At 39.2% G+C, this 25,107-nt stretch overlaps 2 protein-coding genes across 4 annotated transcripts in view; one reads left to right on the forward strand and one right to left on the reverse strand.

Annotated features, from left to right (window-relative positions):
• HPS3 (HPS3 biogenesis of lysosomal organelles complex 2 subunit 1) overlaps positions 1-12,036 on the forward strand; it is a 25,468-nt gene extending 13,432 nt beyond the window's left edge. Inside the window, exons 13-19 of one of the 3 annotated variants that reach the window (XR_003260731.2) lie at positions 415-603; positions 1,150-1,257; positions 1,754-1,960; positions 3,321-3,411; positions 4,505-4,880; positions 7,235-7,314; positions 8,495-12,036. Coding sequence is in view for 1 of the 3 variants with exons in the window: in XM_026110033.2 (XP_025965818.2) it covers positions 415-603; positions 1,150-1,257; positions 1,754-1,960; positions 3,321-3,411; positions 4,505-4,641 (732 nt within the window). In the remaining 2 variants the exon portion in view is untranslated. Of the gene's footprint in view, positions 1-414; positions 604-1,149; positions 1,258-1,753; positions 1,961-3,320; positions 3,412-4,504; positions 5,325-7,234; positions 7,315-8,494 lie in introns of those variants that run through there. The other 2 variants (XR_003260730.2, XM_026110033.2) reach the window with 2 other exon arrangements.
• The window catches only part of CP (ceruloplasmin), a 24,821-nt gene continuing 6,199 nt past the window's right edge, over positions 6,486-25,107 (reverse strand). Inside the window, exons 3-20 of the mRNA XM_026110032.2 lie at positions 23,660-23,904; positions 21,844-22,056; positions 21,134-21,307; positions 20,190-20,444; positions 18,779-18,944; positions 17,673-17,812; positions 16,971-17,111; positions 16,647-16,858; positions 15,925-16,075; positions 14,633-14,845; positions 13,299-13,506; positions 11,910-12,049; positions 11,308-11,436; positions 10,634-10,740; positions 9,626-9,842; positions 8,822-8,961; positions 8,190-8,352; positions 6,486-7,084 (exon numbers count right to left, since the gene is read on the reverse strand). Of these exons, the coding sequence (XP_025965817.2) occupies positions 7,038-7,084; positions 8,190-8,352; positions 8,822-8,961; positions 9,626-9,842; positions 10,634-10,740; positions 11,308-11,436; positions 11,910-12,049; positions 13,299-13,506; positions 14,633-14,845; positions 15,925-16,075; positions 16,647-16,858; positions 16,971-17,111; positions 17,673-17,812; positions 18,779-18,944; positions 20,190-20,444; positions 21,134-21,307; positions 21,844-22,056; positions 23,660-23,904 (3,061 nt within the window). The 3' untranslated portion in view covers positions 6,486-7,037. The remainder of the gene's footprint in view (positions 7,085-8,189; positions 8,353-8,821; positions 8,962-9,625; positions 9,843-10,633; positions 10,741-11,307; positions 11,437-11,909; positions 12,050-13,298; positions 13,507-14,632; positions 14,846-15,924; positions 16,076-16,646; positions 16,859-16,970; positions 17,112-17,672; positions 17,813-18,778; positions 18,945-20,189; positions 20,445-21,133; positions 21,308-21,843; positions 22,057-23,659; positions 23,905-25,107) is intronic.

Below are 25,107 nucleotides of genomic sequence, written 5' to 3' on the forward strand. Positions count from 1 at the left end.
CGTTATTCCCAGCTGAGCTACACAGCACTTCTTTATTGTGGACTTTCCTTCCATTAAGATTTTTCTTTAGAAGGTGCCTTCTTACCTATTGATACATTTAAACCTTAGACCTTTAGACCTTAGCAGGTCTTTAAATGCTTGCTGATTGGATCATTTCTGACAGTGGAGTAAGTCTCCAAGAAGAAATCAAATACATAATTTAGAATTGATTCCCTTAAAATCATTCCATAACCTACTTTGTCTATCACTGTATTATGTAAAATCACACCCATTAGAAGTACATCAAGACAAAAAAGCAACCACTGCCTCTGCTAAAGAAGTGGAAAACTGTTACTCTTGTTCCTTCTAACTACTGCTACTAATAATTACTATATTCTGTGCTAACTTGCTGTCTTCTAAAATTTTTGTTCTTAGACAGTGTGTAACAACAGTGAAAACACTATCCCTCAGCTCTTAGTAGATTTTTGGGAAGCTCTTCTTGTAGTATGCTCTCAGGAAGAAGTACTTCAGGAACTCTTATTGAGGGTTACTTCTCAGTATGTTTGGAGAATATCAAAGAGGCAATTTCCTGACACCAAACCACTGAAAACAACAGAGGATCTGGTAAGCACACCTATGCGCTCAGAGAAAGTTTTATGATTTCATAATCCAGCCAAAGTCCATTCATATACTATCTTGAATATTTTAATTCTGGACAGTTTATCATTTGAAAGAAGCAAGACTGAAAACAAATAAGGTCTTGTGTACTTACCAAATAGATATTCCTCGTTCAGGTCAGTCTTGCTGTTTGGGTACATCTATAAATAAACTTCCAACAGCAATTTCAGTTCTGGACAGGAATAGGGCTTAAATGAAACAAAGAGTGTTTGTCAAGTGTAGCGTTTGCAATTTTACAAAGCTGACTAAATCGGAAAACCTGGGAGTGACTGACTGTAAAGTTTTCTGAATTGGAAATCTGGAATACAGAATTAAGTAGAAGTATCTTTTCAGTTTATTCTTCACTCAATTGTATGAACCAAAAGAAAGAGCAACTGCTCTTCTGAAGTATGCTACTTGAGAATTAAATTTTCTCCTCTTGGAGTGGGTTTCACATGGATCTGTAACAGCAGAAGGATTTCTAATACTAAAACTTCTTTCTTTTTTGTATAGATAAATTCCTGTAATCATTTTGGGTTGATTTTCCCCTGGGTAACTTTCATAATGTCAGCGGGATCTCCATCTGATAAAAGTTATCCTGAAGATATCTCAAAACTACAGGTATGAAACCTTTACAGCTTAGACCCATTCTGCAAATGTTCATTTATGTATGAACATCTTTCTTTAGTGGGAACCCCCCACACACACACACACACAAAACTTGTATTTTTAGCACTTCAGCTTTGTTCAAGAAAAACTGCAGGGTTGAGATCTTCATCTATATCTGCAGAATACTCAACTCTGCACTGCCATGTTTATCAAAACAAGATGTAATAAAAAGCTGTTTCTAGAATAAGACTTCTGTTATGCAAATTGAGCTAAAAGAGATGTTGAAATTATAGAAGAAAAAAATACCTCAAAGATGTGTCAATAACAATGATATATACATTTGCAGTCTATTCCACGCGTACTTTCTCAGTTATCAGTAACTGTTATTAAAGGTAATATTATTTCAAAACTATTACAGTAAGTGAAAGCTTTTGTTTTAAGATTATGGTTAGCTTTTCTTGCAAAGTTTGTCTTAAATCCAAACAATAGCTTTTCTTCTTGTTTTCAGTCTATTTTATGTAGTCAGTCAATCAATGTAACTTCAGCTCTGCCTTTCTTGGAGCCTCTGTCAGAGGACGGCAATGTTGGCCTCACCATCCATGTTCTCTGCAGTACGCGTCTCGGAAAGTATGAGGATTCCCTTGACCTGCTTCTGAAAAAGTGTCCTGATGCAGTTGTATTATATGCTCAGCATGAACTGAAAGATGACAATCGGGTGAGCTGCTTTTGTTAAACTCATTCAGTTTTTTTATTTATTTAAACACTATTGCGTACATGGGCACACTAGGAGAGATCAAATAGCTCTGCTTTCAAAGTAAAGTGCTTAGCTTGTTTTGAACCTCTCACTTTGCACTGAAATTTCATAACTGAATCCCCACTAATTTTAATGAGAATATATGTTTTTTTCACAGTTCCTTCATGAAAATGTGACTGCCTGTATTAATTTTAGTAAATAATCTTTTCAGATGGCAGTGCCTCAGAAAAGGGAGAATAATGGATTTTTTTTTCCCACTGTAAATGAAAACTCAGCCTAGTTTCTCACTGATCAGTGTTCTAAATGATGATTGACAGCATTGCACAATGCATCAGATTTTAGTGATAAGCTGGGAAAAGATGGTCCTTCAAATAAAACCACCATGTTCTTCAAGCATTCTAGTGCCATCTGACCTTATAACATAAGAATGGTACTGGTTCATTAGTAACAAAGATTAAATTATGTTCTTTTTGTCCCACTTTCTCCATAGGCCACTATGTAATTTTAATTGTGGATCTGATTTTATTCCAGTGTTCCAAGAACACAACGGTTTCCTCCCGTTGCCCATCACAGCTACTCAATTAATTGTGCACAGTTGTGCTTGCTAGAATCAGCAAAGGTGATCCCCTACCAACTGGAGATACCAGTACTCCATTCAAAACCAAGTTTCTGCTTTATTTTCAAATTTCAGAATGGTTTCTTTGATTGTTTCCATGTTAGTGGTAGAGTTGAGTGTGAGGTTATGGTACTGAACCTGAAGACAGGTGGAAGAAAAGTGTTACCATGTGTAGAAGAAAAAGGAAAGAAATCCCTTCCCCCCTCCATTCTTATAGAAAAAATGATGCACAAAAAATTAATTTACTACTACAACTGTTGGAAGCAGACAGATTAGATCAGGAGACAGAGCAGTTTTGTCATAGTAACATTATTTGCTACTTTGCATGGAGTTGTTTGGAGGGAAAAGGCTTAGTTTTCTTACTGCATCAGTCTTGCTAATTATGTACATTTATTTTCTGAACTATAAACACTTATCTGTAGAGGCACTAGGGGGTACTGTTTAAATATTCATCGAGTATAAAAAGATCACAGTGAAATTTGAAAATACTACATATGCAAGAATGCTTCATTTCAAATCATTATATAAACTAATTCATGAGTCCATTTTAACCTACCTGGTATTGGTATTTGCACACGTCTGATCTTAGTTCAGTGTACTTTTAGCAGGTGTTTCATGCTTTTAATTGCAGTCATTGTTAGTTCACACTTTTACTGTGGGGATTTCTTTTTCTTTCTTTCTTTTTTTTTTTTTTTCTTGTATTAGGCTATGTGGTGGAACAAGCTGCTTCCTGAACTTTGCAAGAGAACCAAACTTACTGGAAATTACTGTCCTGTTCATATTTCATCACTGAAAGGTAAATCATGTGACGACAACTGAGCTCAAGAAGCCTTTGTATGGCATGCAGCATTCTAAACATTGTTCTGCCTAAGAACTATTGGTGAGATATGTGGAAAGAAGGGGATCATTTTCCATGAGTAAAATTAATACAGCTCAGCAGGTTATCTAGTGAGTAGAGCAGCATTCTGCAACATGCAGTATGCTGCTTCATATAACAATGATGGCATTCATATTATTTCTGTATAGGTCATGAATAAAGACTACAAAAAGCTATCAGATAGCAGTAATAGTAATTGTTGTTTTCTAGGGTTCTAAGCAATAGCTAACAGGCTATTATTAATCACCCCATGGAGTGTTTTAAGTGTCTTTTTATGATTAGTTCATAGATTGAAAAACTGCAGTGTGTTACTGATAGTTGGTAATATTAAGCAGAAGAAAATATCTGTGTTCATTTTGGGGGGTACTACGGGCTCTTTGGTCAGTGGAAACAAAGAAGTAGAAAAACCAATCCTGAGAGCTGACATACTCCCATTGTTAAGTGTTTGTAGGAAGTCAATAAATACTGCATACCTGAGGGGTCGGTTTGTGTGTTTTTGACAGAATAAGAAGACTGAATAAAATACACATGCACGCACGAACAAAAACATAACAAGACTATCCCAGTCATACAATCTGAAGGCAGAAGAACAGCATTGCTGGGTTGCATAGTGTAGAACAGGTTGCCATGCTATACCATAAAGTTCCAGTTTCTAGTGCCAGAGGTTTTTCTTTTGAACCATTATTTTCATGCAATAACTTTGCATTAATAAGTGCTTCAGAACATGATGTTAAACAACTGCATCTCAGAAACTGCTCACAGAACATCAGATATTGGAAATCATGCTGAGTTAGGGTACTAGCACAGATACCTAGTGCTTCCTTTCCACTTTATACAAAATATTTGTGGTAGCAGGTCAGAATTCTGTAGGCATTAGTGCCACATGTAGACCTGATGAATAAAGGTAGAGGTAGGGTTTCATTCTGAGATGTAATTCTGTTAACGCTGTTTTTGTTCTTTTGTTTTAACCAAAATATCTTAAACAAGATTTTTTTTCCCCTGCCCTGGGCAGAAACTTTATCTGTTGTTGCAATGGATCTGGAACTAAGGGATTTCCTCAATGTTCTACCAGAGGATGGAACCGCAGCATTTTTCCTGCCACATCTTCTTCACTGCAGCCAAAGGAAACCGTTGACCTGTAGCCAGTGAAAGTCGTCTACGCACTCAAATACCAAGGATGCGCTGGAATAAAAAAGTAAATGAAACAGTAGAACTCCACAGAGAGTATTGTGGGACTCACCCTACACATTAGCCACCCTGTGTCTGAGTTGAAACCTTATTATGGAATGACAACTACTGTCTCAGGCAGAGCATCTCTCTTGAAGATGACAGAAAACAGTACTGTTGCACATTGACAGAAGTCAGCTATCCAGAAGAATTCCTGTCAGGTAAAACTGAATGGGGGTTGGCTAGGTAAAAGCACAGCTATTCAGCTATTCGATGTAGGTCACTCATCTCCTAAATGAGGATAAACTTAGGGCCAAAGTGGTTAAAAAATACTGACTGTACAGTACAACTACACATGTAATGTACACTATAAGTAAAGCAGGGGTCAGTCTTAATTCCATGCTAGTTAGTTGGGTCATGATCGAGGGAGGCATGTCTCTAATTGTATGAGTAAAAGTGCTTGACTTTCAACTGAAACTGGGCACCTTACTTCATTTTGCAACAGAGAAATTCCCTTGAATTCCAGCTGGCAAAACCAGTCAGCTGCTCTGTCATCTTAGTTATGTACCCATGTAACTATTACACTGAAATTGTTTTCATTTAGCAATTCACAGAAAAAGACTATAAATAAAAGAAAACTAAAAATGTTCCTAAGTGGAGTGGAAGATCTGGTCTACTGCTTGCGTGCTATCTTGTACGTTTGTTTTTGTTTTTGTTTTCCCAATCTGCTGTCATATCTGTACTGGAGTATCTGTAGTATCAATAGATCACAAATCCATCTGAAAACCCTATTTCTTCCAGGTCTTTCGGTAAGTGTGTGTGTGTGTGTGTGTGTGTGTGTGTGTGTGTACATACCGATACCTGTTTTTCTTCTGGGCAGAAAACATTGTTCTGCTTTTCCAACTGGGATTTTGTCATAATAAACTATCACAATGTTTATGAACTTGTTACAAACACAATTTAATGTCTTTTTAGAACCTACCACCAGTAAAACAATGGCAATATGATACCTTAACCATCTGAAGGCTTAATTAGCTGGCAGTGGTGCTATCAAATCCACTTTCAGTAAAGCTGTACTGTTACTTGAACCTCTAGCAGTCATTCGAAGGCTCTCTCATCTACATTCCAAATGAAACATCAAAAAAAGTAAAGTTGTTTAACTTTTCTGTGGGGTATGTCTGTTACAGCCAAATCAATGACCTGATTTAGTAGCAGGTTTATACTGGCTTCAGTAGCCTCTTTCTGCTTTAAAAAAAAAAAGAAAGGAAGAGAAAAACAACTGGGTTTAACTAGCTTCATCATGCCTTGTCTTGATACAGAGAAACAACTTGCCTTGTTCTTGTATCCTTTAAAGCAGAAATGTTTTCCTTTCCCTGCCCCTCTCATACACTCTTCCAAGTTTTTTGGTACAGGTGAGGGATCAACTGAGCAAAAGAGAGAGCTGGGCTAATAAAACACAACTGGATGATACTTGCTCATGTGGCTTATGTTTTTGACCAGAACTGGTCATGCAGTAGCACTACTGCTTCCATCTGTCAAGAGTAAGTGATTAATTTATGTAGCTGCGTACCGCACAACTAACAGCAAAATGATTGCACTGCCATAGTTGTTTAAGATTCATCAAGGCAAAGCTCTGAGGTAGCAGCTACAATATTTTACCCTTTCATCAGGCTCAATTCAGCATAACTTTCCCCCTCTTGTAATTATTTTTGTAACAGAAAAACAAACATCTTGTGCAACCGTGATCAGTCTGCCAGGTCATCTCTTAGCTTCACTATGGTGAAAGCTATTACTTGATAAAACTATAATTCAACAGAAATAGAAGATTATTTTGTTAGAAGTTTATTATACAATCTTATATATGTATTAATTTTGAACCTGTGGCACAAGTGATAGCCCAATTCCTGTTTCCCATCCTGTAATAACTAATGTCTGACTAGTAAAATGTGACATCAGCTCTGGGACAAATAACTGAAATGAATTTTGCTGCCATACAGGTTTATTTACAAATAATAATAAAAAAAAGACATACATTTCACTTGGCTCTTCCATATTATGTGCATATATGATAATTCCTCAGCTGTTAAATAACACACATCAGGAATCACCTAGACTGTGCTAATTAGCTGACAAGATAATTTTTGTTTAAGGAGACTGTTATTTATAAGCTTATATCCTTACAACTGTCTCATCCATCCAACTGTCTCAGTCTCTGGTCCTTTTGTTAGCAGTGGGCCACCAAATGAAATCTTCAAAAAATGATGTTGAGATACATTGTCCAGGAGATAGTATTTCTCAAGAAATGCTTCACTGATGATCGACCTCAGAGAATCACTGTGGTGAAATGGCTTCTCCATTCTAGTGTGCCTGTTGTACCATTACACTTTAACTGATTGAATGAGCTTGGGAAAAAAAGACCATTTGTCTGTAAAAGGAAAAAAAACAGCTTTTGTTATGCCCATTTCATCAATACAGGCTTTCTACGCATATGGACAACAGTTCAAAATGAAAACAATAGATCCCAGTACCTTTTACATGTTGTGAGTTAGTTTTTCTTTTTTTTTTTTTTTTTAAGCCTAAACAAAAATGCACCGAATAGTACTGGACTGTCTATGGATAGCTGAGTAGGAACAACCCAATCTAGTGCTTCTCTAGGTAGGTAAAAGTCTACTTCTACATCTCAGCTCTTCTATCACCTGCACAAGTTTGGCACAGTATATTCTGTAAATCAGAATGGTTTATAAAACAGTATAGAACTAGAGTGTGTTTAACATTCTAATTTTTTTTATTTTTTTATATATATACACATATATAATATATATAATAATATATAATATTAATATAATAATATAATGATAATATATATAATATACACACACACACACTTTAAAATGCTCTTACTTCACCCTTTCTGTCAATTAATATATACCTATTATGCTGTATCTTTTTAATACAGGAAAGTGTTGCATTTAAAATTGTATTGACTTCATATTAAAAAAGAACTACAGCTTTTCAGGAGTCAACTTTTTTGAATAGGTAACATTGCTAAAGCAAGGTAATAGTGCCTCTAAAGCTAGAACATTCTTTAAAAAGAAAACAAGATTTTAGTTTTCGGGAACCTTAACTGGTGAGGATGACAACTTGAGCTTTATTTACCTGTTCTTGGTTTTGTTTTTAAATAAAGATTGAGATGGCATTTACCGCTATTGGCACTTCTAGAGTACAGAAATACTCTAGCTCATTTTTTTTTTAATGAAAATGTGCCATTTTAATTTCATTGATGGGAATCTGAAGCAATCGTCAGTTAAGATGCAGTCCTTTAGCTACTGTTGTTTCCTGAGCAGTAACCCTAAGGCAAGTATGATAAGCTGATTTGTGCCATTCTGACCTCCATATTACAACATACACCAGTATTACGCCATGAGATATTGCTGGATGCCTGAACTGGTTCTGAGTGCACTGACATGTCTGTGAGCCCCATGTTGCATCTTTAAACATGATGAACATCATTGAGATAGCGAAGTTCCTACCTTCCTTTGGGAGCACTGTGTAGGTTGTTTCCATGCCCGCATGGATGTGATCAGTAACGTGGCAGTGTAACAGCCAGGTTCCAGGGTTCTGCGGGATCATTTCCACAGTTTGAAACGTCCCAGGGAACAGGTCAAACACATCTGCCCGGTAAATTCCTGTTTGCTTCCGGATGAAAAGAAACAATGGTTAAACAGTGTGGCATCACCAGATGGCAGTAATATACACTACCTTAAACTCTCCTTCCCACCAAACTTGCAACAGTGCTTGGGTGAAAGATTTGATCTGTTGCATGTCATTTCTACAGGACCCTCATTTCACACATCCGTGTGCTAAAACTAGCAACTAAACGGAAATGAAGAAGGAAAAAAAAAAAAGTTGTTCTCTTACCACAGCCATGAAAATTCACAGCGAACTTGTCAGAGCAACTTGTTAAGTTTCCGTACAATAAACCCTGGCAGATAATTATCTGACTCTCTTGTGTATTGATCAAATACAAAATACCATAAGGTCGAATTAAAAAACTGCTACTTAATATTTTAACATCTGACTTTTCACAAGAGGTTACACTCCTTGGTATTTGGTCCAACTCTCAACATAGCAGAAAAAAAAAAGGATGGAAAGGGCCTGTTACCTTATAATCAAAGCTGTGGCCATGGAAGTGTGCTGTGTGAATATCTACTTCGTTGCCCATTCCCATCAAATACCAGCTTACTTTATCCCCAACATGCATAGTCAGACCATGTAAGTTCCCAAACACCTTTCCATTAATGGCTAGAGAGAGAGAGAGAACAAACTAGAATAAGATTTTTGTGTCATATTATTCTCTAGGCTTTAATAGAATGCAAGAATTTAAAGCTACTACTAGGCAAAAGGAATTGCTTTGAATGAGCTATTAAAAAAAAAAAGAAAGAAAAACCTATATTGAAATAGTATATTATCTCCTTACCAAAAAAAAAAAAAAGCATATTATGAATAGGTCTGATTATATCTTGCATATTTGACTAGAAAGTAAGTAGTTAAAAGTCCTTTACCATGCATCATTGCTAACACCAGTGCTGTTCTCAAGCATCTGCATTACCCATGGCTCTTTGTGAAGGCTAAGCTTTACCAGAATGTGCTTTCAGGATAGATACTGTATTGCCAACTTTTCCAGAATAGTTGTTTGCTAACATCAAATCAAATTTTCAAATTTCATTTTTACTCTCTTATCACAGTTGCAAAGTGGAACCATTTTTTTTTTTTTTAAGAGAGATCAACAATATTCTGAAATAGCATGAGGGAAATTTTTCAGGCCTTTTACCCTGTAACTAGAAATTCACAGAGGATGAGAAAGTCAAATTTATATACAGTGCTTTGAAATACATAATTTTATAGAGTGTTTTTGTTCTTGTTTTTTGGGTTTTTTTCAAGAATAACATTAATTAGAGAAACGTACCATGCATTTTATTACTTTCAAGGAATTCCTCATCCTCTTTGTCAACAAGGTGTGGGTTGGTAGAGTAGGTTTTAATGTTTTCATCCAAGTACCATGACTCATTCTCATCGAAAACCATAAAAAGAAGAGCAAATTGAACTTTCTCTTTAGCATGAAATGATGGCAAATAATGTCTATGACACACAACAAGTGTGCCTATTAATCCACTGTAAGTGTCCTGAAATTACAAATGAAAAAAAATCAAAAAAATTACATGACGAATACAAGCAGAAGCATTTTTTAATAACAGACATGAATGCTCTTATCATTTTTACAGACTTCAGTATTTGACAATAAGGTTATTTCTTGATTGTTATGTGCTACCCACAGATTGAGTTCATTGGACTATGAAGAGTAACTGCTTTTTTTGTGTGTCTTGCTAGAGATAAACTTTTAGTCCATTTTCATTTCTTGCTCATGTCCTTTTTTTGTTTCCAATTTCTTTTTAGGTTTAAGGATTTTTTTTTTAGTTGTTTTCCTCTCAAAATTTGTTTCATGCTTTCAAAATGAAAGCCCTCTTAGCACTTTTCCATTCGTCTTTGTGAGACATGAAGAGTGTGCATTAATTTGAATTAAAAAAAAAAAAAGGATTACTTAAGTAAGGATAGAGGGTGCTTGTACAAAAATGGCATATTTGTGTTCCACAGTTGCACATATAAGTTTTCCCACATGATTGATTAGCTATTGAGAAAGCTATAAAATGTTTGCTTTAAAAATGAATCTGAATGAGGTGATGTATACCAACAACAAAAGACTGAGGGAGCAAGAACACAAGGGAATGTGACTTCCTAATTCTGCCCTGACTTTCTTGCATTATTCGAAAGACAATTCAAACATATGGTAATAGGGCGGATGACTTGACAGAGAAAGCACATAGAGCTTCAAACTCATCTCCCTTTTGTTGTAAGTGTATCTGTGTTGAAGTCATGAAATCAAAACGCTTTAAACTAACTGCTGTTAACAATATACCTTGATGATGTCCACAGTTGAATGGTATGCCCAGGCGATACAGTGTGGATCTCCTCGCCCAGAACTAGATCTCTCAGGGATTTTCCAGACGTACATTTTTGTTTCACCTGTATTAAACAAATGCTGGTGATTTTTTTTAAGTTTTGTTTTCTGCCGATCTCTAAGAGGTTGTGCTGAAAAAGATGCTATTTTCATTTACAGCTTATTTTTGTCTTGAACTTCCTCTTCCCATGTACTGCACTGTCTGGCGTCTTATTATTTCCCTTCTGCGGATTCCTGACTTTCCCTGCCAGTGTTCCTTTGTGTGACTGCACTGTCCAGTTTACCATGTTTAATAAAACTAATTGTATCTTTTGTAAAGATCACAGAATAACTTTTGAAAGAACAGATAACATAAGCCATACTCTCCCTATATAGCCAAATCTGTTTTGCTTACATGAAAGGTGCAGCAAAACTTTGTCAAAAAACTACTGATTTGTCCAGGGCTAGCATATGTAGCAATAATTAGCAGGGATATTTTAAGTGCAGAAATATCAATAACAAGCAGCTTCATAAAAAATCTAAGAAGCTGAGGTTAAAAATATCTTTCATGCTATTCTAACTTGAAAGCTTGCTAAATCTTACTATAAGGCCTGAAGTTACCTGTGAGAATTAAGCAAGTGGATGTTTGATACCTGGGTTAGTTACGGCAACAGCAGAACTGTCTGTTTTCACTCCATGGGCATGTATAGAATAAGGTCGTGATGCCAAGTTCTTAAAAACTACTATAATTTTATCTCCAATATTTGACATAAGCAATGGCCCTATTGGATTGAAAAGAAAGATTAAGTTGGTTTTACAACTGATCAGAGCTGAAAGAGTTTATTGTGTTCAGAGATACAATAACATTGGGATATAATTAAACTGAAAACTAGACATGGACAATATGCATTCACTATGCTATACAAACTTTAGTAGCTGAAGTTAGGCATCTAAACAGAGTCCTAATTTTCAAAAGTTCGGAGTATCTGCTGTGTATTTTTGGTCAGCTTAGATGTGGCTGCATAATTTTATGCCAACTTTGGAAACAGTGACCTGTGACCAGGCACAAAACCAGAAGTTTTCTCTTGTAAAGCAAGCACGGTAATATATAATACACAGTGATATGTAAGTAGCAATTACATGTAGGTTTAGGCACTTAGTGTGGGTAGAGCTAGGCTTGGTATTACTAAAATAACATCTGTTTTGTTTCACTGCATTTTTCCCAGCTCTGAAACTGAACTTCATGATGACTTACCTTGAATTCCCAGATGCTGCTGCTCCTCAGCTCTTTTTTTGGGAGTGCTGAATGTCTGATCGGTGTATTCACGATATACAACCTTTCTGTATTTTGAACCAATAAATTTGTCTTCTTTATTTAAAAATGGATTGCCAGGACTGTGAAAAATAGAAGATAGACATGAGAATATGTCAGAAGTTTCTTCATGTATTTGATAACATCTTTTGCAGGTATATCAATTAACCATCGAACAAAAGTCCAGCTCAGTGGATCACACAGAACACTGGTATCTTCAACATGAAGACATTTTTGTTAGGCCGGGAGGTCGCGTAACCCACAAGGGAAAGAAATCAGTACAAAGAGATCTAACCTACATAGTATTTGAGGGAAGGCTGAATGCTAGGGCTGGCAGATACTTAAAATGACAAGAAGTTGTCCAGCTACTTCTATACTTAAAAGTAAAGCCCTCAGTGACTTTTGTGGCCCTGAAGTGCAACCTAAAAATTGTAAAGCCCTGCTTAGGTACCTTTCTGAATCGAAACATGAAGGGCTGACTCTCTGCTGAGATCATGGGGACTGGAGACAGTTAAAAATAATCTGATAACATCACAGTCCATATTATTTGTGCTCTGGAGTATGAAAAGAACAACTATGCAGGGCAAGAAAAGGTGCTATCAGGATGAGAAAAAATATAAATATGAAAACACATCTATGCCAATAGACAAATATAGACGGTTACAATCTACTTTAACCGCAAATTAAGTTATATAGGCAGTTGCAGCACACACAAATTCATCAATTCATTATTTAGGCTCTCCGTCTAACAGATATGACTTGTTTGATCCAATCAATTCCCACTGATTGGGGTCCAAATACTGGAAATAACACAGCAAGGCTATAGAGTAACATCTTATCTTGTATAAAATAAAGAAATGAGGGGAGTAAAAAAAGAGAAAACTGCCGCATGAACGCTCAAGAACACTACTCAGACTGCAGATAGACAAGAGACAAGAACGTTACATATGATAAGTACCCCACTATCAGGACAAAGTACTCCTCATATCTACAACTTAATGAACATTTTAAGCATTCCACATCAAGAACTGTTCCAACACCAGTAAATAATAAATACACATGCAACATCCAGGATCCATTAAACTCTGCAGGTGCCCCACAGAAGATTTGTGCCGGACCATTTCACGAACATGATGCCGTCTGGCTCGCAGTTACATGGCAACATTACAGTAGAAGGACCTCAAATTCAAGTGATCCCTGAAAATACCTACACAAAGAAAATGTGTCTCAAAATGCCTGGATTGCTAGGAGGAAAAGGTTCAGCGAAATGAGTTGTTCCTTTGCTTTCTGCATTTTTTTCCCTCATCTTGCGTATGTTCCACATTGTGTTACCTTTCTTCATGAAATTGATGCCGCTCAAATTCCCATGTCCTGTTAGGAGAATAGTCCCATTCCACTTCCACTGCAGCAATGTAGTAAGTTTTTTCATGCAAATACAGTGACGGGTCCACATTCCACCAATGGCACTGTTTCACTTCGTATTTCTGTTTCATGCCCCCGGTGTAGTGATCCGTTGTCAGGCATGACACTTCAAAAACGCCTGGAAGTTATACAACAAATAAGGTGAAGACAAACAAAGCTGTTAGGACCAGGCTTTGAAATTCTATTACCTGTGTTGATTTAGAGTTTAGAGACTGAGACACAAGCTATTGCTGGCACAAGATGAAAATTCTTTGCATAACAAGGCTATTTGGGATAGTAAAAATCAGCACACACACAGGAGCTAGCAAAATCAAGGCCTTAGCATTAAAAGCTTACTTCCTATGAGCACATTTGCTGCTTTTCAAATACAGTTTTACATGGTTCTATAGCACCCAAAGACTCAAAACATCAGCTATTTAAAGCTTGGCTCCAAGAACAAAATGATCATAAGCAGTTTCTAAAGGAGGAAACAGGACTTTTTAGAGTACTAAAACATTAAAAAAAACCCCTATATTACATCAATCCTGCTTATGCAAAGAGTTGAAAGATAACATGAAAATAAAACGTAAATATAAGGAAGCAAGGCTAATACAGCATTACACTATGTAAGACAAGGTGATAAACCCGTAATATATAACAACAGTCTACTTTTTTTTTTTAACTCCTTCCAGTCATTTTGTTCAAAATGAATAATATCCTAAAGTAATACTTCTCACACAATTTCTTTCAGAAATCGCCTGATAGTGTTCATTGTCAGACCTGTCTCTTGTTAGCCACATAGTTTTACATAAGTGGGCCAGACTATCCCCAATGTGAAAATGAGGAAGGATGAAATGAGAGTCCTCTGTCCCTTGTTTCCCATGTCCCATCCCGCAAAACCTGGCGCGGGAGGAGCCCTTGCGAGCGCTCTCCGGCGGGCAGGCACGGCTCCGGGTCCAGCGGAAGAGCTGCCGCCAACGTCCGGCTGCGCTCAGCGCGGAACAGGACCCTGCTGGTTTGGCAGCGCAGCCACACGAGCCCTTCAAAGGCCTTTGGGTAAAGATGCCTCAAAGGGTCTGTTTCGGGGACCACGGGAAACGTACGTCGGAGGCGGAGGAGCCATGCGCCGTGGCACGAGCGTCTCCGCCGGGCAGCGGCCAGCAGCAACTTTTCAGCCAGTCAGAAGCAGCGCTGCGATGCGTTTCCGCATCTACAGGGTACTGCTGTGCGCAGGGTGCGGGCCAAAACGTAACCACGACACTTACCTTCACAGTCAGGCTTCATAATAGCAGTAAGAAAAGTATGTGGAAACAGATTTGCTGTATCCCGTCTTGTTCCTTTCGTTAGGAATGTGTTTTCTGAAAAATATATTCCATGGATGTCGACTTCTGACCCTACACCCATCAAATGCCAGGAAACCACATTTCCTTTACACATCTCAAGGCCAGGTTGATTTCCGTACATATAACCATTAATGGCTGTAGAAAATTTGAGGAAGCAAAAAAACCCCACTTTGATTAACATGTATAACTTATTCTGCATTACATATTAAATAACACACACTGCAGATGTAATGTGATGCCTTAGACTGACAGGAGTAGCAATAGTGTAATACTTTACCATGTTAGTAAAACTACAAAATGGATTTAAGCAAAGCAACTTTTAAAACCCAGTGTTTAAAAGCAATCTGGTGAAACTCGACCCTTAATATTCCTGAAAGTACTCTGAAATTAAAAAACAAATGGCAGCTTCCTCTGAACTGTTCTCCTTTTCAACACCTAAGGCATGGGCTGGTGGCTTGACCAACCTGAATTTCCACTGTTGTGTACTCTGCCAGTACCCTACGGCCACGCAGCAGAGACAACCCAAAGTGGCTTTTAGTTTGAGTTAGTAATTCTCACTAGCTACTCTTGTGCAAACCTTTCAAAGCCTGCACTTGACAAGTACCACTGAAGGCTCAATCTCAAGGCCCTGGAAAATAGTAGAAATGTCACTGAGGGCAAAATTTAAGAAAGAGCAGAAGCAAATATGCTTAAAGACTGGGAAATATTTGGTAGACTAGGGACTGATGATAAAGCTGTTCTTTCACATGAAACTTGCACAAATTTGATGCAGTACCGACATATGGATATGATCAGTATGGAGTTCAGCTGTGCCCTGTTAAAGAATCAAAGATTTTCAGTGTAAGGCAACTGCAATGCTGGTAAAGGAATCCAGAATCCACAGGGACAAAATCCTCCTTTCAGCTGCATCCTCTGTAGTGCAAGAGAAAATAAGAGTTTTCTACAGACCTCCTTCTGTCCCGTGTCTGCTTCTAGGGGTACACGACAGTGCTAAATGCTCGACTGCCGTGCAAGACACTGAACAGTCGGCATTACATTTTGAACCGATGACCGCACTGAGAGGAAAACGAACTGCATTCAGACGTGCTGTTCATTCCCATGGAAAGGAATGAGTCTCTGCCACTACACAATCTCTTCCATAGGGTCACAGTAGTAAAATCTTACTCTATAAAAGAAGCCTTTGACTAGCTAAATACAACAAATGCATTTCTTACAGTGCATTTTGTTAGACTCTTGGAAATCCTCATCATCTTTGACAATTTTGGTAGGATTTAGTGTAAACATCAAAATATTGTCATCCAGGTACCAGCTGAGATTCTCATCAAATACTGTGGCAAGTAGAAAAAACTCCCTGTTCACATTTTTCTGTTGAGAAGAAATAGCACAAAAGACAATAGAAATGAGTGAACTGAACATGACAGGAAGAACTTCTATGCGTATAAGAATTTAAGAGTGTAATTTACAAACTAGGATAGAAGCATACATTGATGCTGCCTTCATTCAGATAACCTCAAAGCTCTCTAATTGCTGTAACTGGTTGAAAGGTATCTACTGCTAGTATTCTTTCTACTGGGGGAACCACCTCCAGAAATGGAGTAGTACTTTGGTCTTTTAAGCGTCTACATTTTTCTAGTCACTCTCATCCTGGCTCAGACTTGGATGCCAGCGATTGCTCACTGCAACGGTGGTTTCACAAGATGGTGCCTGTCTGTCTGGAAACAGATGATTTTTCTTCCCTTTTTTTCTCCCCCCCGCCTTTTTTAAAGAACTTTTTTCATTTTGTGTATTGCCCTCAGCACGTGTGTGAGACAGTGATCTGGAGGGGAGATGCTGCTGATGGTCATTAAAGGGGCAGGCTCTCAGGGCACAGTTCAGAAAAGAGAAAGCAGGTTCAGTTACAACGGTGCAAATGCTGCTGTTTTTCCCTTTGACTAACCTGTTTCCCAGAAGGGAGCAGAGCTCCTTTCCTGCACACCAGGAGAGGCCCCACAAGGCCAGAACTGGTGTCTCTGACTGCATCCACAGCTGAATAGTAGAGCCAGGTTAAACAGTCTGGATCCTGGTCTGTAGGGCCCACATCTTCTGGCACGTTCCACTCATACGTAAATGTAGTGCCAGGACTCACATGAGAGGCTGGAGATTCAGTGCCTGTTACAAAAATCAACACTGAGATTAATAAACATTGTTTATTCTGTCACATTACATCAGTATGTAGTCTGGCGTGTTCGCCACGGCTTGCAAGGTCCCCGCCTGTACACACCTCCGGAAAAGGCACCGTACGATGCCCCCTCGTTGCTCTTGCGGTAACTCACGCCGTGGGGCTGGATGCTAAACGGGCGGCTGGCGTTGTTTCGGAAAGTCACCCTGATGCTCTCACCCACTTCTGCCTTGATAACAGGTCCTAGAAAAGAGCGCAGGGTCTAGTAACAGGGCGCGTCGGTCAAGTGATGTACAGACAAACGTGAGCTCGTGGTAATGACCGGTGGTTTTCCCCGCTCTGCTGCTGAGCCTGCCTGGCTGCGGCGTGGATCTCCAGCGTGCAGCCTGCCTCTCTCAGCACCCCAGCAGCACCTGGGCTGCTCCTCCCGAAGTCCCCATTCGCCACGGAGGCCTGCCGAAGTGCAGGACAGTTCCTCCCCGTGGAAAGGGACCTGTGGTGCCAACCTCCAACTCATCCCAGCACGGCGCCAGAGGCAGCCGAGCTGTGGATGGGAGCAGCGCTGCAAGGAGATGCTCTCCAGCCTGGCAATGCAGCTGTGACCCCCTGGAGACCGTGGCGTGGTCCCACAGCGAGATGCAGGCTCAGGCTGACACTGCGTTGCCTCCCAGGGCTTTGCTTGCACCCCAGGGCACCCCTCTGAGGGGCTGTGGCTGCCAGTGTGTGCAGGAGGCATGGCCAGCTGCTGGAAATGATCATCTGGTCTCATAAATCTTGGGCATGAAATCATTTTAAATAGCTTACCTAAGAGCCCAAGATGTACATCCTCCGGGAGCCTCCTTTTATGTTCTGTGAAGGTGTGATCTGTGTATTCCTTGTATACGGCTTTTTTATAAGAGCCACCAATTCTTGTCTCACTTTGTTCAAAAAATATCTGAGATTCACTGTGTGAATGAAATTGTAATAGAAGCAAACATTTCAAGTGATAATGCTGAGTTTTACAATGGCAGTAAGGACCTCATCCTTATTTTCTTAAGTATCATATGTTAAGATGATCTTTTGAGTCTCCATTCAGTGGTCCGGCCACACGCTTATATGCAGTCCCACATAAGGATGTCCAGAAATCCATTATTTTTCACTACTTTCTCTTTGGCAAAGAAATATCCTGCCGTGTTTCTCTTATAGACCCCAGCATGCTTGGAGATTCAGCAACAATGATTTCTGTTCAATGTTTTGCAACCCTAATTCTGCACTTCCAAAATTTAATTTTATTAAAAGTTTACAAAAAGTCCAAGAATAAGCAACATTTAAATAGAGTGAAAGCATGAAGATTTAGTCTACACTTTTTACTGTATCTTCAAAACAGGACCTTTCAACATTTCACAAGCACTATTTAAACAATTAACTATGCCTCACCCTTTGTGGAACAGGTAAGTATCATTTAACTCAATTCACAGATGACAAAAACTGAGGACTAAAGACATGCAATGACTTGATCTGGGTTTTAACTACCTAGACACAGGATAAAGGGCAAAAGACACATTGTGCAGCTGGTCTGCTGGCTAGATACAGCTAGCAGCACTTTCATCAGCTGAATTCTCAGCTCTGTTTTCTAACTCAGCATCATCAGTCATCTTGACTTGTCAAACGTCACTGTCTACATATGACAGTACAACTTGTCTTCATCTGAGTGAAATTACTAACATTACAGCAAAATTTACAGTAAGATTGCAAGGGAAACAATAGATATAACTTGTTTGGATTTTTACCTTGGCGTTAATATTCAAAAAGAGCTGAAGACAAGAAGAAATTCGGCTTAAAACATCAATTCTACCATTTGCTTGCCTTATTCAGCATGTTTATATCAATTCTGTTCGGAAAGTAAAGCTTTTTAAATTAGAGGCATTTACCTGTCAGCAATTAATTCCTGTCCTGTAAAATGGTTTGTTGCAGATGGGCCATAATTCCAGATGATTTCTTCAGCAGCAATGAAGTACTGTCTTATCTTTGTACTCTCATTATGATTTGTTGTGGATTTTCTACACTCCCTTACTTTAAAAAGGGCCTGCATACCACCTAGGAAAAAAGAGGGGGCAGAAAAAAACTACAGCTTTGGTCTCTCTTCCCTTGCTTCTAATAGCTCCTTCTTTTCCTTGGAGCATTCCCATACCATTGACGGATGCACAAACCACCGATAAAAAGGAAGATAAATGGTATGCAATAATGCACACCACCTGAGCTGGTGTGCAGACCCATGACCATGGTATTGAAGATGGGCAGACGTGTGCGGTAAAGGGCATTCTGTAAAGGTACAGCTGACACTGCAGCTAGAGATAAGATTAGGGCTGAGTGAAAACAGAGCACTGTTAGTCAGCACTTCAGTCATGGCAGGACTGACCATCTTCCCATGAAATCTAATCAGCAACTCGTGAAACTCCTGGGTCTCTGCACCCTAGGAATTATCTATGGAGAGAGGTCTGCTAGAAAGTCTGCTTGCTGGAGATATAACTAATGCAATAAAAAGAGCCCTTTTACAGCTATAGATTATGTCAGAATCCTATTTGCAGGATTTAAAAGTCTTGTCCAGGATGTTTCAGCCAAATCAGGATTCTGCTTGACATGACAGCTATCTCAAAACTTAGATCCTCTGTGTGGTTGAATCTGTAGATTAAACATACTCCTTTTAATATCAGAATTTCCAAATCTCGGAGCATGATTTTGAATTCTCTGACCATTCTTGCTTTTATGACAAATGACTTCTCTAACTCACTTAGAGGGAATTATAGATTATGGAAAAGCGTGGAATTAGTTTATAAGCATTTCATATAGTTAACAAACACTGGAAATAAAAGAAGATACAGGAAAGAGAAATGCAGCTCTTCTCTGCTTATTAGTCAATGCACTTTCAAGAGCATGTCTTTGTTATCAAAAAAGTTAATATGTCTGTCCTGTACCTGTTGTCCAAACATGGAATTAGCCCCAACTTTTTTGTTGGGAAACACAAAACTGTGGTTAGTTACTTTCGGTCAGATCTGGTAGACATCATGTTTTTGTTTGTCTAAAGCTGGGGCTTGCAAAAGTGCAGCCAAATGATAATACTTTCCATTACAGACAAGACTTGCCTTGATTTCAGTAGCTATATGCTGAAGCCTATCTAACGCGCTTCTAGACATTTCAATCACTGCGGGAGAGTTCGGTTAGCTAGCGGAGAAGAATGTCACCTGGCATGTAACTCTGCCGGGGGAGGCTGTGTGCTAATGTGACTCAGTAAACTGTTAGCTCGAGCTAAAAAATTTCCGATCGCTGTAACTTATTCTGTACCTTCAATATGGTCGTTCACCTGGCAGCTCAGCAGCCATTCTCCAGGACTCCGCGGTATCATGACAGCATCAACAAAGGTGGCTGGGAAGAGGTTGACAGTGTCGACGCGGTGATTCCTTTCTATTAAAGTCTGTCCATGAAAATAGGCTGCGTGGATGTCAGCTTCATTACCCATGCCAAAAAGATGCCATTTTACCCTATCTTCCACACACATTGTGAGGTCCGGGAGGTATCCATACATATACCCGTTGATTGCTGAAAGAAACGTTATTTATTAGTTACCCCCACAGAGCTCGGGATCTTTTGTTCAGAACAGGTTGCCATGCAACCAGCGCTCTATTCTTCAAGGTGGAAATGGGCTCAAAAGAAAAATTCACGTCCTTTAAACTGGGCCAGTATCAGACACACTTGATCTGTAGAACTAACTGTACAGCCAGCAATTCCTGCTATGAGTCTGGAATCCCTGTCAGAGTAAAATGCATCTTCTTTGCTCACACTAACAGTAAAAACTGTTTTTCTAAACTGCAATATTAAAAAACTAAAATAACAAAACTCTGTTTAGAGTTTCTGGGAAATTATACTGGCAAATAGGTTCTTGGCCACTAGGAATTTTATATCACAGTTCCAAAGGTTTGATTTTACAATAGTTGCCAATGTGCCAAATTGACAGTGTGAGAGAGAGAGAGAGAAAAAAAAAAAGGGCTAAATATTGCTCCAATCCTGCTGTCTCTGACGCTGGCAGCAAAATATTAGTTGGTTTTTTGGTGAGGAAAAGAACAGGCCCCTAAACTAACATTTTTTTATTTAAGAGGAGCTTAATCCTCCAAGAAAGAGTCTTACTTAAAACAAAAACGAAATCTACAGTTCATCTTTAAAAGAGACAAGACATCAAAATTTACTTCATTACACCAATAACAAGCCACTTAATATTAAAGTTCTCTCACAGTGCATTTTATTGCTTTCCTGGAAGTCTTCATCATCTTTGTCAACGTTGGAAGGATCAGAACAATATGTCCTGATATTATCCTCCAGATACCAGCTGAGATTTTCATCCATCACAGAGAACATAAGGATAAATTCAGCATCAAAGTGTTTATCACTGTCATTACTCATGGTACCTGAAAAACAGAACAACATATTCAAAGCCTTTCATAACTAACATTATCTTTTCCTCAGTTTTAAGTGTAGTACCTTTAAGGCTGTTTACTGCTTACTCTATATTTTGTCACTGTTCTGTAGTGCGAGTGTATACATAAAACATCTCGATATACTCAGAAAGAAATCAGTTTTGATAGATGATACAACATAACTTTATTAAGAATAAATATTGTATGTTGCAGTAAATTTAATTTTGTTTTTCATACTGGTATTCATACATCCTTTTGCATTACTAAAATGAACACATTGCACTCATGCATTTGTGGACAAAGCATTCTACAAATTATATTCAGCACACACAAAATCGAACTACATCTGATACTATTAGATGGCAGCTAATTGAAAAGACAAAATGTTGCTATTCCAAAATAAACTGTAATCATCTTCTCTTCCAGAAATTACTTCATTTATCCTTCTCAATAATCATTATGAATCATCTTGCATTTGTATTTGTTTTATGTATTTATGTATTTATGTATTATTTATTTGTTTTTACCTTTCCTGCAAATTAATAAAGGTCCAGCAAGCCCTGAGGCAACATCTCTTGGAGCATCTATGTGGGAGTGATAAACCCTGGTTATGCAATCTGCGTCTCCATTAGCTGGACCTTGATCTTCTGTCACATCCCATGTGTAAGTGTACTGGTCTCCAGGCTTCACAGTGTCATCTCTTTTTTGCAAATCTTTGGTGTTGTCAGGGTAAAAAGCACCTGAGGAACGCCACACAGCCAGCATTAGCAAAACACGTTCACTATACGGTGTGAGAATGACAATCTAAAGCAGAATTTGGGGAGCCTAGATGAAGCTGTTGTGCCACCACCATCTCTTAGTTCTATCGTTCATAAGAAGTAAATCAGCAGCTGGGCACCTGCCATGCTGCAAAGTTGACTACATGTTGCAATAACGTTGATCGAACATCTGAACACGGAAGAAATCTTTAAAATCAGATGAGTAGATATTTCCCTTCTGTTTAAGAGACTCTTCATTTGTCTTTGGATTCCATGGGAGTGCTTTTACTTTAATGGGACATCAAATTTGGTCCTTGTTTTATTAGGAGGGCACCATGTACTTCTGCTAAAAAGATAACAGCTCAAATATTTGTAAAACATTTGTTAAATATTAATCTTGGAATCTGTTCTAAAACATTGCATATAGCCCCAAGTAATATAGGTGCCTCCAAAATGAGAGCAACAGAAATAGAAAGATGTAAATATTGTTCCAAGAAGTACCTATCTTACTGCATAACACACCGGTCTGCTCTCGCAGAATATGTCTATACCAAGCCACACATTGGATGTAATGAAAACATCACAAAATACAAGAAACTTAGGCTGATATTTCATACATTCTTTTGAATTAAATATTTTTAAAGACTGCATTTCCTAATAATTCTCACACTATTTTTAAGGCCCACTGATGTAAGTTGCTATGGCCATATTCTGATGTTTCTTGCTTGCAGTTAATAGCATAGAAATGAACAAAACTACTCAGAGAGTCAGCGAGGGAGCTGGCAGGCTAGAGCCTAACTGCTAGGTTTCATCACAGCATGTTGCGTTTTGTGTTTTTCAAAGAGGAGATGAGAACTATCATTTTATTTCCTCAGGATGGACGTGTTGCTGTCTCTGACAGATGATGTTTGCGCCCACAGATTGCTGTACTTATGAAAGATGCTACAGAAATACTTTACCTGCATTAGAAATGGCCAGGGCAGAATTCTGTGATTTTTCCACCTGGATATCTGCCAGTAAATCACCGATTTCAGTGAAACCGTGGCAATGTTCCACAGCCTGAAAATCCTACCCGAGTGCGGTGAGACCAGCCGTCGCAGTGGCAGATCATCCCTGACCCCAGTGGTACCACTACAACATATCTTAAAGTGTGGCAGACTTCTGTCCAACTGATTTATTTACTAAGCAGCAGCTGCTTCTCCATTATAAGGAATTCATGTGCATCTCATACATATATACGAGTTCGCTGTTAAGAATTTTGAACCATAAGTTATCGCTGTTAACAATATTTTATTCGGAATGGCATCTGCTTTTCCTTCAGATACGCTCAAAACGTGCACCTCTCACATTACCTTTATTTCAGGTAAAATGTTGAAAATGGCCTTCTTTACGAATCTTTATGAATTCCACTTTTGGCTCTTCAAACATACCCAAGTTCTTAATGAGCTCCTACTGTAAGCTGATTGTTTCTTGTTTTAAATCTGTATCTTTCTGAGCAGACTTCCCTCTGGGGAGAGAATGCCACTGACACCCAAAGGAACGGTTAACTGTCAGTAAATTCTGATGCAGAACAACTCGCGCTTACCTTCGTTTTCTTTGGTATATGTTACACCATGGGGGTGCAGTGTGTAGCTTCTGGAAGCAAAGTTTTTCAAGTGAATAATAATGGAATCTCCAACTTCTCCCTTAATGACAGGGCCTAAAAAACCCAGCCAGGAAGGTTTCTCAACTATCACATTATATGAATTATTGGTGTATTGAGTATAGACAGCCTTCTTGTAAGTGCTTCCTATCCTGTGTGGTCCTCTTTTGAGAAAGACTTCAGCCTGCCTGTGGAGAAAATACAAACCTACACTGTAAAGTCAGATACTCATTTTATGTTTGAATAGTATTAATTAGTAGGATCCTGAATAACAACCGTGCCTCTGTAGCACTGGACACAACTGTACCTGTGGTTAGGAGCAAATACAGCTCTTACCTAAAGAGCTAGCCATGCAGACAGAGACTGAATATTACACAACAACCTGGATTTTTTCTGAATATTTGTTGAATGAAGATAATGGTATTTCATATAATTTTTGGTTGTCCATGTGGATAAGACAAGTAATAGGCAATAAAAGCTCTTTTTTCAGAATAAATTTATCTTGACTCTTAAGAGGAAAAAAGGCTATCTTTGGCTGAAGTAAGTTTGGCTATATAAAAGACTGTGTGTGTCTTTGAATGGTACTTGCTTATCCCTTATACGAGCAGGTATCCATTTTTTAGGTCTTCTTGCTCATGCTCTTGCATGCTTAAGGTGCTGTACACTTTTCCACAGCCTGTTCAAAACAATCATTTCCATTATCAGCGCGTTATCTTGGCCAAACAGTCCTTTGCAACGAAGAGCAGACTTTTTGGCTCTAAAACACATGGATGGCTATTAAAGATGGCTGGACACGGACAGTGATGTCCAGCGCGTGCAGGGCCGGGTGCGGAGCAGTCCCGAGGCCGTCACCAGTGAGGCCAACAAGCCACGGCTCCCTCACCGGCTGCAGCCTCAGAGCGCGGTGGTGGATCTACCCTCACACGGCTTCACTTCGCAGAGGCCGCCCGAGAACACACAGAAAGGCCACGTGAGAGCAGGGCGCTGGACAACGACCTCCTTAACCAGCTACGCGCCTTGACACCAGGCCATTGCTCCTCTCAGTTAATGGAGCCATTATAGCCAAAAGGTGAGCTCGCTATGGGAGAAAACAGCCCATGAGCTGAAACAAGCGCCGGTGAGGCTGGAAGAGGAGGTGTTTCATGACGGGTGGTGCGACTCCCGCGCCGGCCCTGGCCAGTGCCACCAGCCTCGGCGGCAGTTTGCCTCCGGCCTGACGCACAGGTGCTGAGCTGAGGCCTCAGCGCAGGCTCGCGCCGAGAGGGCTGCCGTGGCAAGCACGAGCAGGAGCAGCTTGGGAGCCGGCCCTGCCCGTCGGCACCTTCATCGACCGCATCGGTCCCCGAGCAGGGCTGCCTGTCCACGGGGAAGTGCGCTCGCGCTCCCCAGCC

This window comes from Dromaius novaehollandiae, chromosome 9, assembly GCF_036370855.1.
Source record: "Dromaius novaehollandiae isolate bDroNov1 chromosome 9, bDroNov1.hap1, whole genome shotgun sequence".
Classification (NCBI taxonomy): domain Eukaryota; kingdom Metazoa; phylum Chordata; class Aves; order Casuariiformes; family Dromaiidae; genus Dromaius; species Dromaius novaehollandiae.